The sequence below is a fragment of the Dermacentor silvarum genome, chromosome 2 (assembly GCF_013339745.2).
Source record: "Dermacentor silvarum isolate Dsil-2018 chromosome 2, BIME_Dsil_1.4, whole genome shotgun sequence".
NCBI lineage: Eukaryota > Metazoa > Arthropoda > Arachnida > Ixodida > Ixodidae > Dermacentor > Dermacentor silvarum.
Genome location: NC_051155.1, coordinates 255,537,689 through 255,558,842, shown reverse-complemented (window position 1 = coordinate 255,558,842; position 21,154 = coordinate 255,537,689). Strand labels below are relative to the sequence as shown.

The 21,154-nt window shown below is 48.9% G+C and overlaps 1 protein-coding gene across 1 annotated transcript in view; it reads right to left on the bottom strand.

Annotated features, from left to right (window-relative positions):
• The window catches only part of LOC119443169 (retinol dehydrogenase 12-like), a 69,315-nt gene extending 53,816 nt beyond the window's left edge, over positions 1–15,499 (bottom strand). Inside the window, exons 1-2 of the mRNA XM_037708333.2 lie at positions 15,311–15,499; positions 7,772–8,002 (exon numbers count right to left, since the gene is read on the bottom strand). Coding sequence (XP_037564261.1) covers positions 7,772–7,973 — 202 coding nt within the window. The 5' untranslated portion in view covers positions 7,974–8,002; positions 15,311–15,499. The remainder of the gene's footprint in view (positions 1–7,771; positions 8,003–15,310) is intronic.
• Between the last annotated feature and the right edge of the window lie 5,655 nt (positions 15,500–21,154).

Genomic DNA, 21,154 nt, shown 5'->3' with positions numbered 1-21,154 from the left:
ATAATGGTGATTTACCAGGTTTGAGAAGTGGAACCATTTCCATTCACGTGGAACCCAATCGTTGCACCAAGACTCGTTCTAATGGTTTAGAAGCTGCCCAAGATTGCCGAGCGCCGCATAGTTAACGCCGTCCGGCCCAGGGGACGAGGAGCGTCCGCAAGCCGCCAGTGCCGCTCCAAGCTCCTCCACCGAAGACATTACATTCATACAGGCAACGCCTGTAACGCCTGTATGAATGTATGATACGTATGAATGTAAGGCGTTGATACAGGAGTCCCGAGACAGGAGTGACACATGGTGTAAGTGCGCGTTGGGGCTGCATGCCACCAAGTCTTGAGCAAAATTCCTCAGCAATGACAATCTCTCGTCGACCTTGCCACAAAGCGAGAGATTTGAAAGGGACCCGCTGTTTCGGTGATACGCGAAGTCCACGCACGGCTCTCAATATATGGGATAAGCGCTGACTGGATCCAACGACTCGCAGAATCGTCTCCATCTTGGAGATTGTAGTACATCATAGCAGCGCGTAATCTTCTTTTGCATCCGTCTTGCCTCTCTGAGATCGTGGATGGATTTAATTCGCCTGTATCGTTTTTCACCCCACCGGCGAATCGCTCGCAGTCGCTGCAGTTCCATTCAAATTATTCATACTTCCGGAAAGACTGAAAACCGCGCGTAGCCTCCTGCATGACCTTTTGCATTTCGTGTTCCATACAATTCTTGGAAACTATTCAAACTTATATTTCACCGTAAGACCTGCATTTTCTTGTGCGAACATGCTAACCAACCCTTATGTAATACCACGAACGGGGTCTTTAAGGTAATAAAACGAAATGAAATGAAGTGGTTCCCTTTCTGGCATAACTTTCTCCATGTGTGACCGAAACGCCGATTCATTCTAGAATCGTACAGGAGTATTTAGATAGTCCCTTTATCCTCGGGTATGTGATAATATTGTCACTACTATGTGATTCGATGTCTGGGAACAATTCCACGTTTCTCTCAAGACGCCGCGAGACCAGGGTCAAATCTAGGCAGCTGCTGTATGTAAGCCCTCGTAAATATGTCGGACTACCATCGTTGAGGTAATAAAGATCGTACTGCGTGGCTATGGATGCTAGTCTCCTTCCCCTGGAGTCCATCTTAAAACTCCCCCAAAGCGGATTGGGGACATTAAAATCTCCAGTGGGAATCGTAGGACCGGTTGTCGCTGATAACACGTCGTGCAGTCGTTTGGGGTTGAAGTGACTGAAGGGGCAGTGCAGACAGCGACAAGAATGAACAGAATCTCCTTCATTTTTACGAGCACAATTAAGCTAACGCACTGGTTGTCGTCGTAAGAAAGGACTGGGTTCAATACCTATGTCAGCTCGTATATACAATGAGCTTGCTCACATCACGACAGGTAGAAGACATGAATGCCTCATAGCCATAAATGCGGATGATATTCTGAACGTTCGATTCACAAATTCCGACGATGGGCCGGGAACGGTTTTCGAAGACAAAGTGTCTAAAATCTAAAATTCTGGATTTGAGGCCATGGGCATTCCACTGGAATAGAGACGCTTTCTTGACTTCCTTACGGTAGGGCAGTGAGGAGTGGGCCATGTTGCTATGCGAAGGTTTCAAGCACTGGAGTCAATGTGTCCAGTACTTGCAGTGCACTACGAGCAGTCGGAGTGTCGATGTTTGTCAGTATTTGACGCATGACATTTGTGAGAGACTTTAGTATAGCAGTCACTTGCGAATCCTTGTCTCGTATGTGGTCAACTGCAGCCACATTGGACTCTAAGTGGCGAATCTTGTGCTGTGGCTCTGGTGTTTGGCATGTCTTCGGCAGCGCTGGCCACACCTCATTAATGAAGCTTCAATAGCATAGCCACTTTTTTCGCTGGCATTCGTGCTCTTATTAGCGACAGATGGAAGAGGAGGCGGTATTGCCGGACGAAGGGAGGTATTCCCTTGAGCCGGAAGAGGATATCGTACACTTTCGTGTCCGGGAGCGATGTCGCCTTATTGTAGCAGAAGCATGTCTGTGTGATGACCCGTCTCTGGCCGTCTTCCTCAATATTATATACTCTTTCCTTAGGTGTCGATAGTCTGTTGAGGATGCAGCGTGCAAGCCTTGGCAATTTTGGAACTTGAGCTCCGTTGCACGGCAAGTGTCAGCGTCGTGTTGTTCGGAACATCGAGGGCATACCGCTAAATTTCGGCAGACAGCACCCACGTGCCCAATCTTTAACATCTTCTACACTGAAGTGGTTTGAGTATGAAAGGCCGTACCACATGCTGAAAGTGGCCGACCTTTACGTGTGATGGTAGGCAGACTTTTGACTTCAGTATACAGCTCGAATTACCAAGGCGCCGAGCTTGCAGTAAGCCAAAGTCATCTGTTGCAGCTTTGATTCAAATTGGCAGGTCGCTGCTGCTAATCGATGCGTCAATATCATAAACAACACCAGCAGTGGTTTCGTTGTCCTGCGGAACGAGGTAGTGGACAATAACGTGGCCCATATGAGCTTTACTGCCATCAAAGCATCGACTGCGCTTCGGTTGTGGAGATCAATAGCCAGCACGTTCTTTCGATTATTATTTCTGATATCCTTAATCTCTCCTGGGACACGAGCCTCCAGAGAAATGAAAATCGTTTGTCGATTAAGGCGGTGGACTTTGTCCGCAGGTGTGTTAGGCACAACGAGAATTGTGTGCGCCGATGGCCTTCACTGTGGTGTGACCGTTGCCTTACTTGACGAAGACCGTCCGCTGATGTTCCTTCTCTTGGCCTTCCAGTGTACGACTCTCTCGAAGCCTTCTTCATCTGAGGCGTCATCGCTTGAGCAGGAACAGTGCCCTTGCTATCGGCTTGACTTGGATGGCAGTTTCTTTTCCTCGGGCCGGTTGCTACCAAAGTAGTGCGTCGGCGTTCTGCCGATTATACTTCCATTGCCATAGCAATGGGAGAGGTGTCTTCCTGTAAAACGCGGGGATAAAACCGAAAATACTGCAGCACGAAGGAACAGTGGTCTGCTGCTGCTGCTGCTGCTGATGATGATGATGATCCTCAGTAAAAATGGCACATACCCACCGTGAGAGATCGGCCAAGAATTAGGCGGTTTGGAGAAAATGGATTTAAAAAAAAGATTAGAAAAAGATAGAAAGAAAGAGAAAAGGAAGATGAATACTGCTCGGTGTTCTAATTAATTATTATAATTGACTATTTTAGGAAGGCAGTCAATTCTAATCAATGATAAAGTTTTGCATTGCAGGGCTAACATTCTGGTGGCTGTACCCCAATGTGGAAGCTCCAAAGGAAAGCAAGACGGCAGCGTTCATGCTGAGGCCAAGTTTGTTTAAAGGGTCCTCAAGCACCCTTTTCCTTAATGAGGAGAATAGTCGGCAAGCAAGGAGAAAGTGGTCAATAGTTTTTGGTTCGTCGCACAGTATACACAAAGGAGATGCCACCAAACCAGCTCTGTGTGTGTAAAAATTTAGTGTCGGGATGCGGCAACGTATCCTCGTTAGTGTAATCTCTAATTTTCGTGTTGGACAGAATTTACGACTCCAAGGGAATAGTAGATGGGGTAGTCAGAATTCGAAGCCATACTAAAATTATATATCTCATCCATCACCTAGCGGTAGTGATATAGGCGGTTAGGGGAACTGCAGGTACTAAAGGACCACCCAGGGAAGCCTTCGCTAATGAACCTGCACACTCATTCAAAGGCAAACCTTTGTGCCCCGGCACCCAAATTAAGCGAAGCAAACGCAAATGAGACGGAGCCAAAATATATAGCTCTTGCAAAATTTTTGAGTAACTACGCGTTGTAAGCGATGAACATAGAGAGAGTGAGTCGGTAATAATAGCAACTGATGAATGAGAGGGGTTCAACTTCCGCAATGCTAAAACCACAGCTAAGAATTGTGCTTTCTAGATAGAAGTAAAATCTGGAAGTCTAATCGAATAGGACCAATCTAGCGAATGAGAAAAAATTCCTACACCTGCCTTTTCATTGTTCTGTGATGCATCTGTAGCTCGTATTATAGCGTTGGTCTGAATATGACATAAGTGATCATCCAGAAAGGCATTGAGAATTCGTGAAGATAAAAGTTTTGCATTATTTTGGTAGATGTTATCAAAAATAATTTCTAGAGAGACGGTAGTAGACTTTGCAGGAGTTATCTTATAGAGTTTAACATTCAATGGTTCTAGTATAAGTGGGTTTGGCCAAAGGTGGTTTTGCCTGCTCAAAAACCACCTGTGGCGTGTGAAAACGGGGCGAGTGGACATTAAAAAATAAAGTGGGTTGACTTATAAACACTGTCTGGTGTCTTCTGAAAGGTGATTCGTGCAGTCGCAGAAATGTTTGGACTCTTAGTAGTCTAAATCTAGCCATTAACGACGGCACTCGCGCTTCCAGGTAAAGCACCGCGTTCGATACGAATTTGGGGAGGCCAAGGCAGAGTCGGATCGCATCCCGTTGCATTAAAACAAGGGGAAGAATTTTGTACGCGGCACTTCCAGAGAACAGAACACGCCGAAATTCTAATACTGGCCTGACATACATGCTGTATATCATTAGTAGTGTGTCTCTTCGCATGCCCGACCTATTGTTGCTCAGCCGTCGTAATATTCCGAGAGCACGGCCCCCTTTTTAGCAATATACTCAATATGCGGTAGCCAATTGAGTTTACTGTCATAAATCACCCCAAGGTACTTGATTTGTTCAACTTGGGAGATGAATTTGTTCTGATAACAGAGTTAGATACACTGGACTCCTTAGCGGAAAGACCAGCACCGCACTCTTGTTAACGTTGAGAGATAGGCGAATTCCTTCCAGCCATTGTTCAAGTGTGTTGAGATAAGCTTGCAATTATTCGTAAAGAGACTGAATGTCGTCTGCAGAAGTAAAAAATGCAATAACATCTGCGTAAACATATGTATTTACGTCAGCATGACAAGGTATACCACTTAGTAATACATTGAAAAATAAGGGAGACAAAACGGCCCCTTGAGGTACACCCCTGGTCTGTGTAAACCTTCTAGAGGCGATACCATTCCTAACACAGAAGAATTCTCTCCCGCTCAAGAACTCGGCTGTCCATCTTATAAAGCAATGCGGGAGATCCAGTGCATTCATTATATCCAACAATATTGAATGCTCGACACTATCATAAGCTTTGGCGATATCATAGTCTCTTAATAGCTTTTTCAAGTATTGAGGGACCATGGCGATGACCAGTGCAGCACACCGCCCGTGGCGTCGTGCAAGATGAATTCGACTCTCTATGTCTGCGTGCGCACACCAGATGGACATGCCTGGTCCAATTTGGAAAGGGCTCAGCAGTTCTCTGGTGTTCACGAACTTCATGATTCGGACATTTATTATTCTTTCCATTAGCTTAACAAGGTTTGACGTTAATGAAATAGGCCGAATGTTTTCCAGTGTATATCCACTACCTTGATTTTTTAGTAATAATATTACTTTAGCGAGTTTCCATTGCAATGGTATCCAAGCCTTTTTTCTCCATAGAATGATTCTCCAGAGCCAATAAGACATCAGGATACTCCTTATACAAAATTTTCATCATTGCGATGGTAACCCTATCCGGACCTGGGGCAGCAGAGGGCAAACTTACAACCATTGAGGCCAATTCCGGTAATGACACCTGTTCGAAATTGTCCACAGAGCCAAGCAATAAAGGCCGACAAGGGAGACAAGATGAAAAGCGGCTCTCAAGCCCTTTGCCAATTTGTTCCAAGAACTTAGTAATTTCATTCGGTGTGAGAACAAGTGAGTCTGCATTAATTCATCGTTGAATCATCTTCAGTGATCTCAGAAAACGGAACAATGCCCCTCTGTGGCGTGCTTGGGACAAGAAATCAAAATGTCTGATCTTATACTCGTCTTTCGCTTTAGAAACTGTACGTTTAAAGGTGGCCGCAATGTATTTGTAATCATTCCAGTTTGTTGGACACTGGTTGTGTAGAAGCTTTTTCCACGCAGCTTTCCTCCGCCTAAATTCTCTAGTGCAGTCATCATTCCACCATTTACTAGGGCTATTGTTTTTACTCGAACACATTACAAATTCAGATCGTTTTCTAGAATCATCCAATACCGAACATAAACTATGAGCCTTTTGATTACAACTCATATGTCTCATTGAATTAAACGCTGTTTTCAAACAAGTATTAAAACAAGTATAATTAATAAACCTTCTCTTATGAAGCTCCGGAGAGGTTAGAGGGCCTACCACTTCAAAAAAAAAAAAAAACACAGGCAGGTGGTCACTGTTTGTGGCGCCGTCAATCGTTGACCATGATGATACAACAATATTTGTTCCACAGAACGTGAGGTCTAAAACAGAGCGAGACTGTCCTCGGAGAAACGTAACTGCTCCAGTGTTCATGCAGGAAAGCCCATTATCTACTCTCCGTTCCCACAGTCGTTTACCACACAGATCCGTTTTGTATCCCCATGATACATGGTGTGAATTGAAATCACCAGCTAAGATTATATCTTTTCCGCAATTTGCTAAAATTGAATTTAAGGAACTATTGTTCTGGACCCCAACAGGAAAGTAAGAATTTACGACTGTGGAAGGTCTACATCAAGGCAAATTTATTTCTACCGCAACTATTTCGCTGTCTGGGGCCCATAACGTGAATGCTGACTTTGTTAGGTGGCAAAATTTAGTTGAAATAAATATTACAATGCCTCCGCCTCTAGTAGGACGGTCCAAACGAAAACATCAATAATTTCGCAATGAATTTTTTTCTCCTGTATACAACCAGGTTTCTTGTAAAAGTATGATATCCGGACAAAACTGATGTGTGAGATGAAGTAAATCTGTTGAAGCAGCAAGTATAGAACGACAATTCAACTGAAGCACTCTCATCAGCCCTCGGGCGACGAGAGCACCGCAGTGGCAATTTCTCTCTCCAAAATAGAGTCTGTTAACTCGGCGACATTAGGGCTTTTCTTAGGTTTAGAATGGGGGCGAGAATTTGAGGCAACATTCATGAAGGAGTCGCGACGTTTGGGGGCCCGCGACTCCACATCCATAGTCGATGCATCATCCGACTCCAAGTTACTGAGACCAGCCATATTTGATTCCTTGTCCGTACTGCCGATTGGAAATGTTGAGCTCAGGTACCGCATTAGGTTTTGACATAGCAAGAGGTACAGAAGTTGCCTGCAGCAGTTGCTGCACAAGATCAACTTCGTGGTCGTCCTCCTGACACCTCGAACTTCCCATTAAAGTGAGCTTCTCTCTCTCCCCCTGTCATTCAAGTTTCTGGTGTTCGACCCTTAATCCAGGCTGCTCTGTTTCTGCCGTTTAGCGCTGCATATATCGTTTTTCACACCATCGCTAGTGGCTCTCCGATAATCTATCTCTCAAACTTGAAGCGACTTTATAATGCGTTGTCTTGAACTAGTCTGGTAAAGGGTGACAGCGAGGCGCATCGTATTCCTGAATTCTCCGCCTTTCGAGCGGTAATAATGAGCGCATGCAGCGTCACTAGAAAACCAGGGGTACTCGGGGTACAACTTCTCGCAGCGTACATATCACAAGTGTATCAGATATTATGAGGGGAATACCTGCTTTGAATCAACATTCTGGCAAGTTACTAATGTTACAAACGTGTTTATTGAACGCAGCAAGCTTCAATAAAGACAAAAGTACAATCACCCCTTACACATGTGCCCCATTGGCTGCAAGAACTAGGACTATCCCAATCAAAGCATCAAAAAGTTGGCCTCCGACTCACCTGCATTGCCTCCTGTGACAATGACTGTCTTGCCATCCATCCGATTCGTGCCATTGTAAATGCCCTTGGTCCAGCGCAGGTACAAGTTAGTGCCGGCAAGCGCGGCGACGATCCCCAAGACCACCTTGAATCCCTGACCACATAGCGTCACCACGATCGAAGCAATGAATCCCAGGGGAAGAAGCCAGGCGTCGGAATCCATGAATGCCTCGTTTGTGCCCACGGTTTAATCTATTAAATTAAACCAGGGGACAGAGATTAAAAAAGTCCGCCTCCATCGTGGAAGTGGATGGGCAGTGACGTTAGACAAGCACCACCAACCACCACACGCGACGAACGTCACGTACGTGTGCAGAAGTGCAGCATATACATCCTCAAGGCCATCCGCCAAGCGCAAGTGCCTTAGTGAACTAATTGAATTTTTAAAAGTAAATTGCGTCAGACATTTCGTAAAGTATGACTTACACACAGGCTGCAGACATGATAGCTTCGGATTGTAATTCATATACGACAAAACATAACTTTGTTACGCGGAAACTGAAAGCCTTTTTCCAGCTACCCTTCGAGGTTTGTCTCAGTGGCCGCGGCCGCTAGAAGGCGGTACTGCTTTTGGATGAGCACAGAACGAGCCCACAAAAAATGCCGACAAACTAAGGAGAACGCCGTGTGAGTTGTTATCGTACTCAAGGGTTGATGACCACTATGGAAGACTCGCCAACAGGCAGATTAGTCGGTAGGGTTGGTTGTTCTTCAATACTTAAAGGGGATTTGACACGCAGTACTCCCACTGAGGATGCGTCATTAACAGATCGACAAGTTATTTCGGTAATGTGCTTATTTATGGGCATTATTCGTCTGCCTTTAAACAAGTTGTCGCAGTTTCACCTGAAAGGCGAAGCATCAATTGCGATAGCAAATTTGTAGAGAGCTATACGGAGTAATGATATTAGCTTTATCAGCTGTATAATTTTGGACATGCAGCAGCACCGGCAACACGCTGAACTTGTCAACGCCGTCGGCGTTTTGCCCGCGTTCGCTCAAAATGCGTGCGGCGTTGGTGACTGTTGCCGGAGCCTCTGATATAAATAGGCACTTGGTGCCGCAGCTAAACGTCGCCTCCCTTCCCTCACCCTCCCCCCCTCTCCCACGGCCTCTCGCGCGTCGGAAGAAGGCGCGTTTGCTCTACATATATGGTGATTGTAAAGGAGGAAAGAGACGCCTACTTCTGCAGCCCTTACGGGAGCACGGCGCAGAACGCACACGCACGTTTATTCTCCGCCGTGCGTTCACTCCCCGTGAAAGCGCGCGCCCCTCGCGCCCTTTCACTCGCACATACAGCGTTCGGCGCGCGGCGACGATTTCATCTCCATTGACGTCATACGGAACCTCACGGCGACGGCGACGCCGACGGCAGAAATCTGCTTTTGAGTGTCCATATAATTGCTATCGCAATAAAAGTATACCACTCTACGTCGGCTCAAAGTGCAGTACAAGTACTTGACACGCGGAGTGCAGGGCTGGCATCTCACGGGTAGAGGAACGCTCTATAGGCTACAATTATTTCTTGTACACAACATAGACGTCACAAAACGACCTAACACCGAAGATGGTGCACTTCGTTTGAACTGCTGTCCTGTGCGAACAACTGCAACACTCCAGTATGCTTTTTTAAAGGGAAGCTTGCTTTGCCCCCTCTCCCCGATTTGCGGACGCTGGCAGCGGGCTGCTGCTGTCTTGTCGATTATTCTTTTTGAGCCACTAGGTATCTACAACTGGGTACGTTTCTCAATAGGCAACTTGTACCACTAGATATTTTTCTGCCCAGATATTTTTCGGCCCGGGCGGCCACGCGCGCCTGTCCGGGCCGGGCTTAGTTCGCGTTGATGCGAGACGCAGCACCAAGGTCGCTGCTGTTGCCGCGCTTCCTCCCCCCACAAGCGTTTTGACAGCGAGTTTCCGCGGTCATCGAGTTAGACGTGTTCATGTTTGCTTGTGCGCGCGTGACACCATGCTTGTTATTGCGATAGCAATTATATGGACACTCAAAAGCAGATTTCTGCCGTCGGCGTCGCCGTCGCCGTCGGCGTCGCCGTCGCCGTCGCCGTCGCCGTCGCCGTCGCCGTGAGGTTCCGTATGACGTCATTTGGAGATGAAATCGTCGCCGCGCGCCGAACGCTGTATGTGCGAGTGAAAGGGCGCGAGGGGCGCGTCTTTCACGGGGAGTGAACGCACGGCGGAGAACAAACGCGCGTTCTGCGCCGTGCTCGATTAAGGGCTGCAGAAGTAGGCGTCTCTTTTCTCCTTTACAATCACCATATATGTAGAGCAAACGCGCCTTCTTCGGACGCGCGAGAGGCCGTGGGGGAGGGGGAGGGAAGGGAGGCGACGTTTAGCTGCGGCACCAAGTGCCTATTTATATCAGAGGCTCCAGCAACAGTCACCAACGCCGCACGCATTTTGAGCTAACGCGGGCAAAACGCCGATGGCGTCGACAACAGTTCTGCGTGTTGTTGCTACCAAAGCCGCTCACCTTACTTCGTATGACATTGCTGTGTTGCTATCGCATTCATTGCTTCGCCCTTAGGGCGAAACTGTGACATTTTTAATTTAGTTAGTATGCCTGCGTTTACAAGGTTATGCAGCCGATAAACTACTATCCTTACTTCGAATAGCTGTTCACTAATTTGCTATCGCAATCGATGCTTCGCCTTTTTGGAGAGTAAGCAACTTGGGCCGCTGGGTATGTGCAACTGTGTGCGTTTCCCAATATAGACAAGTTGGACCACTGGATATTTTTCTGAGTAACAACTTTGGTGACTGGGCATGCGCCACTGGGTATTCCCAATAAACGGTCACTGCGCACTGGTTATGTGCCACTAAGCCTAATAGACAGGCGAGAAGTGAACAAGTGGAATGTGGAGAAATAAAATAAAGGCAGCAATATTAATGCTTCTGCTGATTTTCGGAAAATTGTTACGGAGCAGTAAGGCGTGATTCTGAAGACGCAGCTAACTGTCAACAAAGAAGATTTGGCGGGAAGAACGCGCGGTTAGCTTTTTTTTTTATCCAGCGGCCGTGGTTCTTTTTTTTTTTATCCAGCGGCCGTGCTTCTGGCAGCCATCTTGTGTATACAGCGTGGCTGCAGCTTCTAAATAATCTCTTAATACATTTTATGGCGAGAGCAATTATATTTACACTCTAGGCGCAATACGGCTGTCGGCGTCGCCGTCGCTGTCGCCGTGAGGTTCCGTGTAAGTCCAAGGGCGATAAAATCGCCGCCGCGCCCTGTGCTGTATGCGCGAGTGAAATAGTGCGAGAGTGAGCCGGCGATGGCAGCTCAATCTCGCGCACACAAGGGAGGAAAGCGGGGAAGAAGCGCGCCGTCTTCCGTCGCGCGCACGGCTCTGGAAGGAGGGAGGCGGGTTCTACTCCGGCGGTAGCTGCGTAAGGCGCGACCGCGCGCACGCCCAGGCCGCGCTATCTTGAAAGCCGTGACAGGGACAGAGTCCGCCGTGCGCTGTGTTTTCGCGGCTTAGTTCACGTTGATGCGAGAGGCACCACGAAGGTAAATTCGCTCACTGCTGCTGCCACGCTTCCTCACTCAAGCGTTCGGATAGCGACTTCCCGCGGTCATCGAGTGCGAGATGTGTTCATGTTTGCTTGACATCACGCTTGTTAATTTAGTTAGCATGCATATACGAGGTCTGTTAGAAAAGTATCCGACCTTTGGCCGAAGAAAAAAAAACTGGCATAACTGGAGCGTTGAAAACCCAATCACCCTCAAAGTAGAATGCCTGTTCCGGAATGGAGTTTAGCTCAGCTGTCGTTGCAGCCACACTGTCCTCTCTTGTCTGAAATCGCGCTCTTTTCAATGGCCTCTTGATTTTGGGAAACAGCCAGAAGTCGCAGGGGGTCATATCAGGAGAGGAAGGAGCCTGTTGAACTACAGGAGTCTGCTTTTTCGCCAAAAAAGTCTGAATCAAGTGCGAGGAATGTGCAGGAGCATTGTCGTCATGGATGCGCCAATTTCCTCTTGACCACAACTCCGGTCTCTTGCGCCGCACAGCATCTCGCGACGGAGGACATTCCTGTAGTACTCTTTGGTGATTGTTTGACCCTGCGGTGCGTACTTGAGGTGTACCACACCGCGGTAGTCAAAGAAAGCAGTCAGCATCACTTTGACGTTGTTGCGCACTTGGCGGCCCTTCTTTGGTCTTGGTGACGTGGAATGCTTCCACTGTGACGACTGAGATTTGGTTTCCGGGCCGTGCCTGTACACCCAAGACTCGTCACCAGTGATTATGGTGTTCAAGAAGTCGGGGTCACTGTTTGTGGTATCCAGCATGTCCTGTGAGACTTCACCACGAAGTTGATTTTGCTCCACCGTGAGCAGCTTCGGCACGAATTTCGCCGCAACTCTCTTCATGGCCAAATCTTCGGTCATAATGGAATGTGCAAAAAAAGTGCTGATGCCCACCTCTTCCGCAATTTCTCGGATAGTCACGCGACGGTCCCGCATCACCACAGAGTTCATTTCGGCAATTACCTGGTCATTTCGGCATGTTCATGGCCGACCGGAGCGTGGTTTGCTCTCCACCAACGTGCGGCCGTCTTTAAACCGGTTGTACCACTCCTTAATCTATGTGCAGCTCACTAGCATCGTCACCGAAAGCCGTCTCAATCTTTGTCGCCCAGTTTCTGGCAAAATTTGATGCAGTAGCGCTGCTCCGGTCGCTCCGTCAGTTTCCTTGCAATAAAAAAAATTACTCCATCTCCCGCTAAAGGGAACCATGTGTGGATGCGAAGCAGCGGGGAGATGGTTAGCTTGAGTGGGAGATGGTTGATGTTTCGATTCGGCTTCGCGTTGCCACGCCGCCTCGGGATCCACCGCTCGACGTTGACGTTTCGATTCAGCTTCCCGAGCCCGGAGTTCAGGGTCCGCTTGCCGCCGTTCACGTTTCCTTTCGGCTTCGCGAGCCCGAAGTTCGGGATCGCCACATCGCCGCTCCCGCATCGCGGCAGCGGCCCGAGCGCTCATCGCGGCGCTGCGCAGGAGAATGAGGCGCGCGCGCTCCGTCATTTTCATACCGCGGAACTACTGTGGCTCCCCCAGCGGAGTATGCAGCTGTCACACCACCTGTCGTGCGCGCCGCTCCGTAGAGGAGAGAAGGGGGGAGGGGAGCGTAGGAGAGAAAAGAGAGGGGGAGGAGACGCGCATGCGCTGTGGGGGTGTGGGACGCCGCGGTACGGAGGGAGGGACGGACAAAGCCCCCGCCATAAGCTGCTTCGGATCTAAAAACCGACGAGAGCACTGCGCACTACCTCACTCAAACGCTGCGTCCCAGTGACTGACGCTATCGGCAGGCGGGAAAAAATTCGTGCATGCGCAGGAAGGTTCAACGTCGGCTGATGCAAGCACGCTTGTTTCATATCTATCAGGTGTTCGCAAAAAAAATAAGGTCGGGCACTTTTCTAACAGACCTCGTATGTTTAGAAGCTTATACGGCCGATAAAACTACTATTCTTACTTCATATACCTGTCTACTAATTTGCTATCGCAATCGATGCTTTGTATTTCGGGTGAAACTGCGACTTGTTTTACTAATTGCTTCACTAATTTGTCCCCGTGGCATTTCTGTGAAGGTGAGTGGTAGCACCATGAGACCACCGAGCTGGTCGTCCCATCAGTACTAACGTCGTAACGGAAGAGGCGTAGACAAGCCTAACCGTTCGCTCCCCTGACGCATCCGCAAGATCTGTGGTACCGATGGCGTCGACGTGGAAGATGATCATGGGAGTACCCACAACAGATGGGATGCTGATTGATGGGAGCCTGATTTTCTACCTGCACGGCGAGGGTGTGGTACCACGATGAGCTTACACATGTAAGCAGAGCGAGTGGGAAAAACTTTATTTCGAGTCAGAATGCGTCCGGCGAGTTAGTGGGTTGGGGCACCCGCCGAGCTTACGGCCAGGAGTTCTTGTCTCCCAGCGGCTTCCTTGGACCGCTGGACTGATCAGACTTGTTCTTCAAGGTTCGAGCTGAGCAGCGTGGCCTGCCATCGCGCGCGGAGGCTGTCGGTGAAGGTCTCACTCTCATTATCGTGTCCCTGGCATTCCCATATCATGTCTTCTAGCGTGGCTCTGGTGCCACACACTTTGCTGTTGTATGTATTTCTGGATAAATAGCGTGCATTAGTATCGGACTCTTGTATGATTTGGGTTGTATATAGTTGTCGCCACTGGGCCGCTTGCGATCTGTTGAGTTGTGGATGGGGTGGTGGATAAGTGCATCTTAGCATCTTGTAATGGTTGGTGATGTCGTTGAACCTGGTCCTTCTGTCTTCCCATTCCCATACCTCGGAGGGCCCTGTCGAGTGGTCTGCGTTAATCGCAGCTCGGAAAGTCAGTCCTCGAGCTTCGTTGTGTGCCGCCGCGTTAGGGTTGCCCTCTCCCGTTGAGTCTGGGGAGTGGGCTGGTATCCATAGAACTACTGCTGCGACAAAGCTACGTTTGTGTTTGTAACGTGCTGCGTCTACAAAGACCGCGTCCTTGTCTCTTCCGTAGTAGGCAAAGACTCGCCGCACGGCAACGTCCTTCACCGGCTTGCTGAACAAAGCTGCGACATCCTTATGCGACGACAGCAAAATGCAGCGACCATCTACTTCACAAGCTGAAGTACTTTTTTGGCCGTCCCTTCGGATGGAAGAACGCCGCAAAGAAAGACCTAGCGATCCGCGCGCAGATACCGGCGAAATCATACGCCACTTACATCCACGACATGATTTGTGACAGTGACATGCCTGATTCGGATTAGGTTGGGCATTTTTTGAAAGGCATAGTTGACAATGCTTTCCACCTACTAATGTGCAAGAATTCTGCGACAGTAAGCGATATTATCAAGAGTACCAACGCTTTGAGTAGGCAAAGAGCCGCCACACTGCAACGTCCTTCACCGACTTGCTGAACAAAGCTGCGATATCCTCATGCGACGACAGCAAAATGCAGCCACCATCGACTTCAGAAGACCTGACACGAATCGTTCGGCGCGAAATTGAAGCAATGTCAGCCGCCACCCTTTTTACACGCTCCAGTGATCCCAACAGCTTGCCCAGGGTACCACTTGTCGTGCGCGCCAGTTTCCTTTAGGCCAAAGACGCAAGAATGAAATTGACAAATTTACAGCATTTCATTAACCGCTTCACGAAGGCTTCGCTTCACATACATATATTTCAAAATGTGTACTGAATCTGATTGAATCTGCGTATAATTTCTTTTTCTGACTGTACCGCTGAAAAGTATTTTAACCTTACAACGTCATTGTCATGAGCAAGGATTAGATTACAATCTTATCAAGAAGGAAGCGAATAAAGCATAGGCTAGAGTAACTGTTGTAACGTTGCTGTACTTACGCCTGAGTTGATTTTGTTCGCATCGATGTGTCATGCGTAGCACACATGCGTCTAAAAAACGCTCGAAACCTGTCAATACGAGGCCGCAATATCCATGAGAAATAATTGGGTAAATTCTTGTGCTTACCTTTCGCGGTAAAAATGGCTCACGACCACCGTAAACTTGTGCACCGCGACGTGGCGGCTCCAAAGTGAAACAGCACAAGAAACTGGCCGTACAGCCGACTTGAACGACGCACTCTTCACCAGTCTCCAACTGCGCTACACTTGGTTTCGAAACACGTCTTTTGTCAACGAAGAGTGTGCGGCTGAGCGCAGCGACCACGGTAACGAACGTGCCTCGAATTGAAGAAAGCTCGGGGAGCGTCACATCATGAAAGTGATTGTCTCGCACCGTGACGAAGCAAGTGAAGCTTTTCCCGGGAACTGCGCATCTGTTGAAATGGGTTCGCACAGACTGTATGCGTGACTACAGTGCACACTGCTGCGGGTCAAGTGGGTGAATTCGCGCCCATTTTCCTTCCTGCAACTCATTGTGCTCGTAGAACTCATACAAAAGGATTGCAAGAAATCTCGTTTTTCTTTCTTTCTGTTTTAGCTTCAGAAAATCAACGGTGCAAAAAAGATCTACGCGTGCTAAGAACACGTACGGGCGTGCGGGTTTTGCCTGTAATTCCTTTTAATTTCCATTGAACAACCACCAATAACTGTAATTGTTCTCGTATTCAAAATGCGCATTCCGTTAAAAATTTTGGGATGCTCTTTGATGCTGGCATGCACTGCAACACTCACCTAGCTCATGTATGCGCGAACTCCGTAGGGTTATTTGTTTCTTGTATTCTAATAACCCTCTGTGTCCTGTAAAAGTTCGTAGACAGATTTTCAATACATTAGGCTATAGTGGGTAAATTTGTTATATGTTTTTATTTTTGTTCAAGAGTTTGGCGTTCTAAAATAGACAGTATGTTAAAAACCATACTAAAATCTTTATTGTACGGAAGTAATCGTGATGATTGTAGTTGTGTGTAAATAGTTTGTATGCCAGACTTTGAATCACTTTTTACAGAAACTCAAACAAGGCAGAAGTTCAAAGAAAGATGGAAACTTGAAATGATGAGCACCAGTCGAACAAGGTACGTCGCTTACATTCTTTGTTCCACCACTGCTCATCACTTTTAAATGGGAAGCATTTCTTCGCGAACATTTGCCACTTTGACAGTATCTATCTATCTATCTATCTATCTATCTATCTATCTATCTATCTATCTATCTATCTATCTATCTATCTATCTATCTATTTAGCCGCCTACGTCTTTGTGCTCTCATGGTCGTTTCGTTATATTCGTATGTGCCAACATTGGCACAATATGACAAGAGAGTATGATGAACATAAATGATAGGTCATAGCATGATTGTCATGACATGCGTGTCATGTAGGTCATCAAACAGCCGCCTACATCTTGGTGCTCTCACGGTCGTTTGGTTAGCTTGGTAGGCACCAAAATTGGCATAGTATGACAAGAGTGTATGACGAACATAAATGCTAGGTCATGCGTGTCATGTAGGTCATGACAATGACCCCGCGAGAAAAGCTGTACACTCAAAAACCGCTGAAATGGGTTCTGACGTGGGCACTAAGTGAACGAAACACAAAAGGATGATAGAAGTCATAGTCATGAGCGTGACTCAGCAAAAATGACATGACTCAGCGAAAAAAATTAATACTCGAAAAGCACTGGAATTGGTTCGGAAGTGGGTACTAAATGAAGGAAACACTAAAAATATGATGGTAGAAGTCATAGTCATGACCATGACTGAGGCAAAATGAGAATGACTCCACGAAAAAAGATTAACACTGAAACACCACTGAAATGGGTTCAGTCGTGGGTACTAAGTGAAGGAAACACTAAAGGATGCTGGTAGAAGTCATAGTCATGAGCATAACTAAGGCTTTCACCTTAAGATCTCTTAAGCGTAGCTAAAGGGACTCCTGAGGACTCATGACATGAATGTCGTGACATGCGTGTCATGTAGGTCATGAAACAGCTGCCTACCTCTGGGTGTTTTCGTGGTCATTTCGTTTAATTGGTAGGCTCCAGGCACACTGCTTCCCATAACATCGATTTCCACTGGGCGTGTTTAGAGGTAGGTAGGTACAACTTTATTCGACAATAGGTGTCATTCAAGGGGGGAGGTAGTCTGTCAGGTCGTGCCTGCCAGCCACCTCCCCGGCTCTGTCCACGGCCCGGAGCTGATCCTCCAGGCTGGTCTCGGCGAGGATATTATTCCATGCTTGGGATGAGGGAGTGGCCATGAGTGTGTGTGTGTGTGTGTGTGTGTGTGGGGGGGGGGGGGGGGGTCCATCCGGCAGTCCCAGATAATGTAGTTGAAAGTGGCGATCTCTCCACATGGCTTACAGCGGGGGTCTATTAGCTCCGGGTATATGTAGGAGAGGATCTGGGGGCAATGAAACTAATGCGTCTGTAGGCGACGCCAGGTGATTTCTTGACACTTGGTCAATTTAGGGTGAGGTGGTGGTCTCGATCGTCTCGAGACTCTATAGTAGGTGGTGATGTCACTGTAGGAGGTCAAAGGTTCCGTATTCGAGTCCTCCGGGTCGGAGGCCTGTCCCGCCGCTCGGTGGACGAATCCTCGAGCATGTTGGTGGGCAGCCTCGTTCCCCGAGTTCCCCCAATGGGCCGGGACCCATACAAGTTCGATGGGGCGAGTGAAAACCTCTGCGTCGTCATCGTCCTCCCCGCTTCCATACTCAGGGGGAAATTGAGAACGAGAAGAGAGAAGGGGGTGACGTAGCGTTGTAGCAGCTACGATGCCACGAGTGTAGTTGCTGATGGCGGCCTTGGAGTCGCTCAGAATTGTGGTGAAGCCTGCCGCTGTTGCAAGTCGATGGCGACATCTTCAGCTTCAATTGCGTTGGGGGCTCTCAGCGAGCATGTTGTGCGTAGACGGGACTCGCAGTCCCGGTCGCTGGGAAGAGAGACCACGCTGATGGCGAAGTTGTTATTGGTTGGGTATTTGGCGGCATCTACGTAAGCCGCTTCCGGGTGAGACCCGTGAGTTTTGTGGAGAGTACTTGCTCTCGCTTTTTTATTGCGATATGGACACTTCAACCGGATTTCTGCCGTCGGCGTCGCCGTCGCCGTGAGGTTCCGTATAGATAAAATCTTCACCGCGCGCCGTATGCCCGAGCGGAAGCATGCGGGGACGCGCGCTGTCAAGGAGAGTGAACGCACTCAATCTCCCACGCGCAAGTAAGGAAACGGGAAGCCAGCGCCGGAGAGAGCAGGGGGGGGGGGGGGGGGGGCACTTCTACTTTGCCAACAACCGCGCTCGTCGCTCGCCCGCACCGTCTCTTATCTCTCCCACGCGCAAGCAAGGAAGCGGGAAGCCAGCGCCGGAGGGAGCGGGGGGGGGGGGGGGGGCGCACTTCTACTCTGCCAACAACCGCGCTCGTCGCTCGCCCGCACCGTCTCTTATCTCCACACGGCTCTGACCTTTATGCACTGTGCATTCGCCGCTCAGTTTCTGTTGAAGCGATAGACCGCACGTACCTTCGCCCGCTGCAGCGTATGGGCTTGCTGCCAGCGTTTTTGACAGTCGTTGTCTGCAGTCCTTCAGTGTGATCTATTCATGTTTGTGCGCGCTCACACCACGCTTGTTCATTCAGTTAGTAATAGTCGGGCCACATTTTCCAACGCACGCTACACATGTAATGCTGCCCGGATCGGCAGTGCAGCGCTACAGGTGTGTCCCTTCGCACGCGCTGCCCACGGGAAGCGCTTCTCATCAACACCACCGTTTCACACGCGCCTTCTCGTGGTAATCGAGTCTCTCCTCATGTCGGTCTACTTACGCCGCAGCACACCTGCTTACTTAATCAGCTCATGTTTACTACAATTCATATTGCTACCAAAGCCGCTCACCTTACTTCGTATGACATTGCTGTGTTGCTATCGCATTCATTGCTTCGCCCTTAGGGCGAAACTGTGACATTTTTTTCTTCCATCGTGGTGGCCGGCCAACATGTTCTTTGGCATTGGCTTGATGGCTATTGGCTATTCCCTCCTAATTTCTGGCGGAATGGTGGCAGGGTCATTGCTCGTTGGAGGAACCCTGTGTTCAATGCGGTACAGGATCCAACGACCCGTCCTGCTTTTTTGAAGCCGTTATATTTGCGCAGTCCTTTGCTCTTCTAGGAATTTCTCCAGGGTGTTGTGTAGGCCCAAACTGAGGAGGCGTTCTGTTGAGGTATTACGGGGAAGTCCCAGGGCCCTCTTATACGCCTTGCGTATCAGGCGGTCTAGGCGATCGCGTTCGGTTTGTCGGAGTTGTAGGTATGCCAAAGCGTACGTGAAACGCGGCACGACAAAGGCCTGAATGATCTGGAGTAATTCCTTCTCCTTCATGCCCTGCCTGCGTGCGCTTACGCTGTGTATCAAGCGAGCCGTCTGATTTACCGATATGGCAAGGCGGTCTAGTGTGATATTGTTGTAGTGGTTTTTCTGCACGATGAGGCCAAGTATCCTAATGTGCTCCACTTGGGGTATTGGCGTGCCATTAACCAGTACGTTGATAATGGGGTAGTGGAGATTTTATTCTTCGTAGGTCGGGAGATCGGAGGATCATCAATTCAGACTTGCTTTGTGAACACTTGAGGCCTGCTCACCCACATGCTGGACGACTACGTCCGCGGCCCTCTGGAGGGTCTCCTCGATCTGCCCGTCGGACCCGGTGGTAGTCCATAGCGTGATGTCGTCCGCATAAAGTGTGTGGCGCAGGCCCGGGATTGCATCCAGCTTGTGGGATAGTGACCTCAATGCGAGGTTGAAGAGAAATGGTGAGAGAACGGCTCCCTGAGGGGTGCCCCGGTCGCCGAGTTTGATCAGCTGGGAAGTGAGGCAGAGAGAAAGGTACTAATATAATTGCATGTGCGCTCTCCAGGTTGTAACGCGGCTAGACTGCTGACAATGGAGGAGTGCTTCACGTTGTCGAAGGCTTTGTGAAGGTCGAGTCCCAATAGAGCTTTGGTGTTTTGCCACTGTCTGGTTTGATGAGGTCATGGTGCAGCTGGATGAGGGCATCCTGGGTAGAAAGATGTGCACGGAAGCCCAGCCGCGTGGGGGGAAGAAGGTTGTGCTCTTCTGCGTAATTTCGTAGGCGACAGAGCACAACCTGCTCCATCAGTTTACCCAGGCACGAGGTAAGGGTCGGAGGTTGCCGAGCTCGAGTTGCCCAGTTTCGGAATGAAGGAGACCCTGGCGTGCTTCCGCTCTGCAGGTATTTGGCCGGATCTCCAGCATTTATTCATGTATTTGCTGATAGCCCCCACTGATTTCGAGTCGAGGTTGCGGAGCATTTTGTTGGTCACTCCATCTGGGCCTGGTGCCGATGTTGTGCGCAGCCTATGGAGTGCCGCGCAAACCTCGGTCTCTGAAAAATCAGCATCGATTTGGGGATTAGTGTTTCCCCGGTATTCTGGTAGCGCCGTTCTGGTGTTACTACCGCCATTTAAATTGGCTTGGGTATTGATATAGATAATGGCCAGTTCGTCAAGCAACTCCTCGTCCGAGCCCGGGTATTGGTGAATGATGCGTTCAAGACGTTTTCGGGTCTCGGATTTGTTGCTGTTAGGGTCGAGGAGATGACGTAATAGATGCCACGTTATTCTGGCGCCCATTTGACCATTCAGAGTGCTACACGTTTGTTTCCACTGCTGACGGTCAAGCTTGGTGCCATGAGTTTCAATGTCGCGTTCTAGCTTCGCGATTCGTCGTCGGAGTTTCTTATTGTGGCGTTTCCGCCTCCACCTTCGCATGAGGCCTTCTCGTGCCTCCCACATGTGTGGGAGACGACAATCTGTGGACGCTATATTCTCCACACTCATTTCCTGCGTTGCGGTTGTGACGTCGCTCTTTAGGATCTTAATCCATTCTCCGAAGTCAAGAATTGT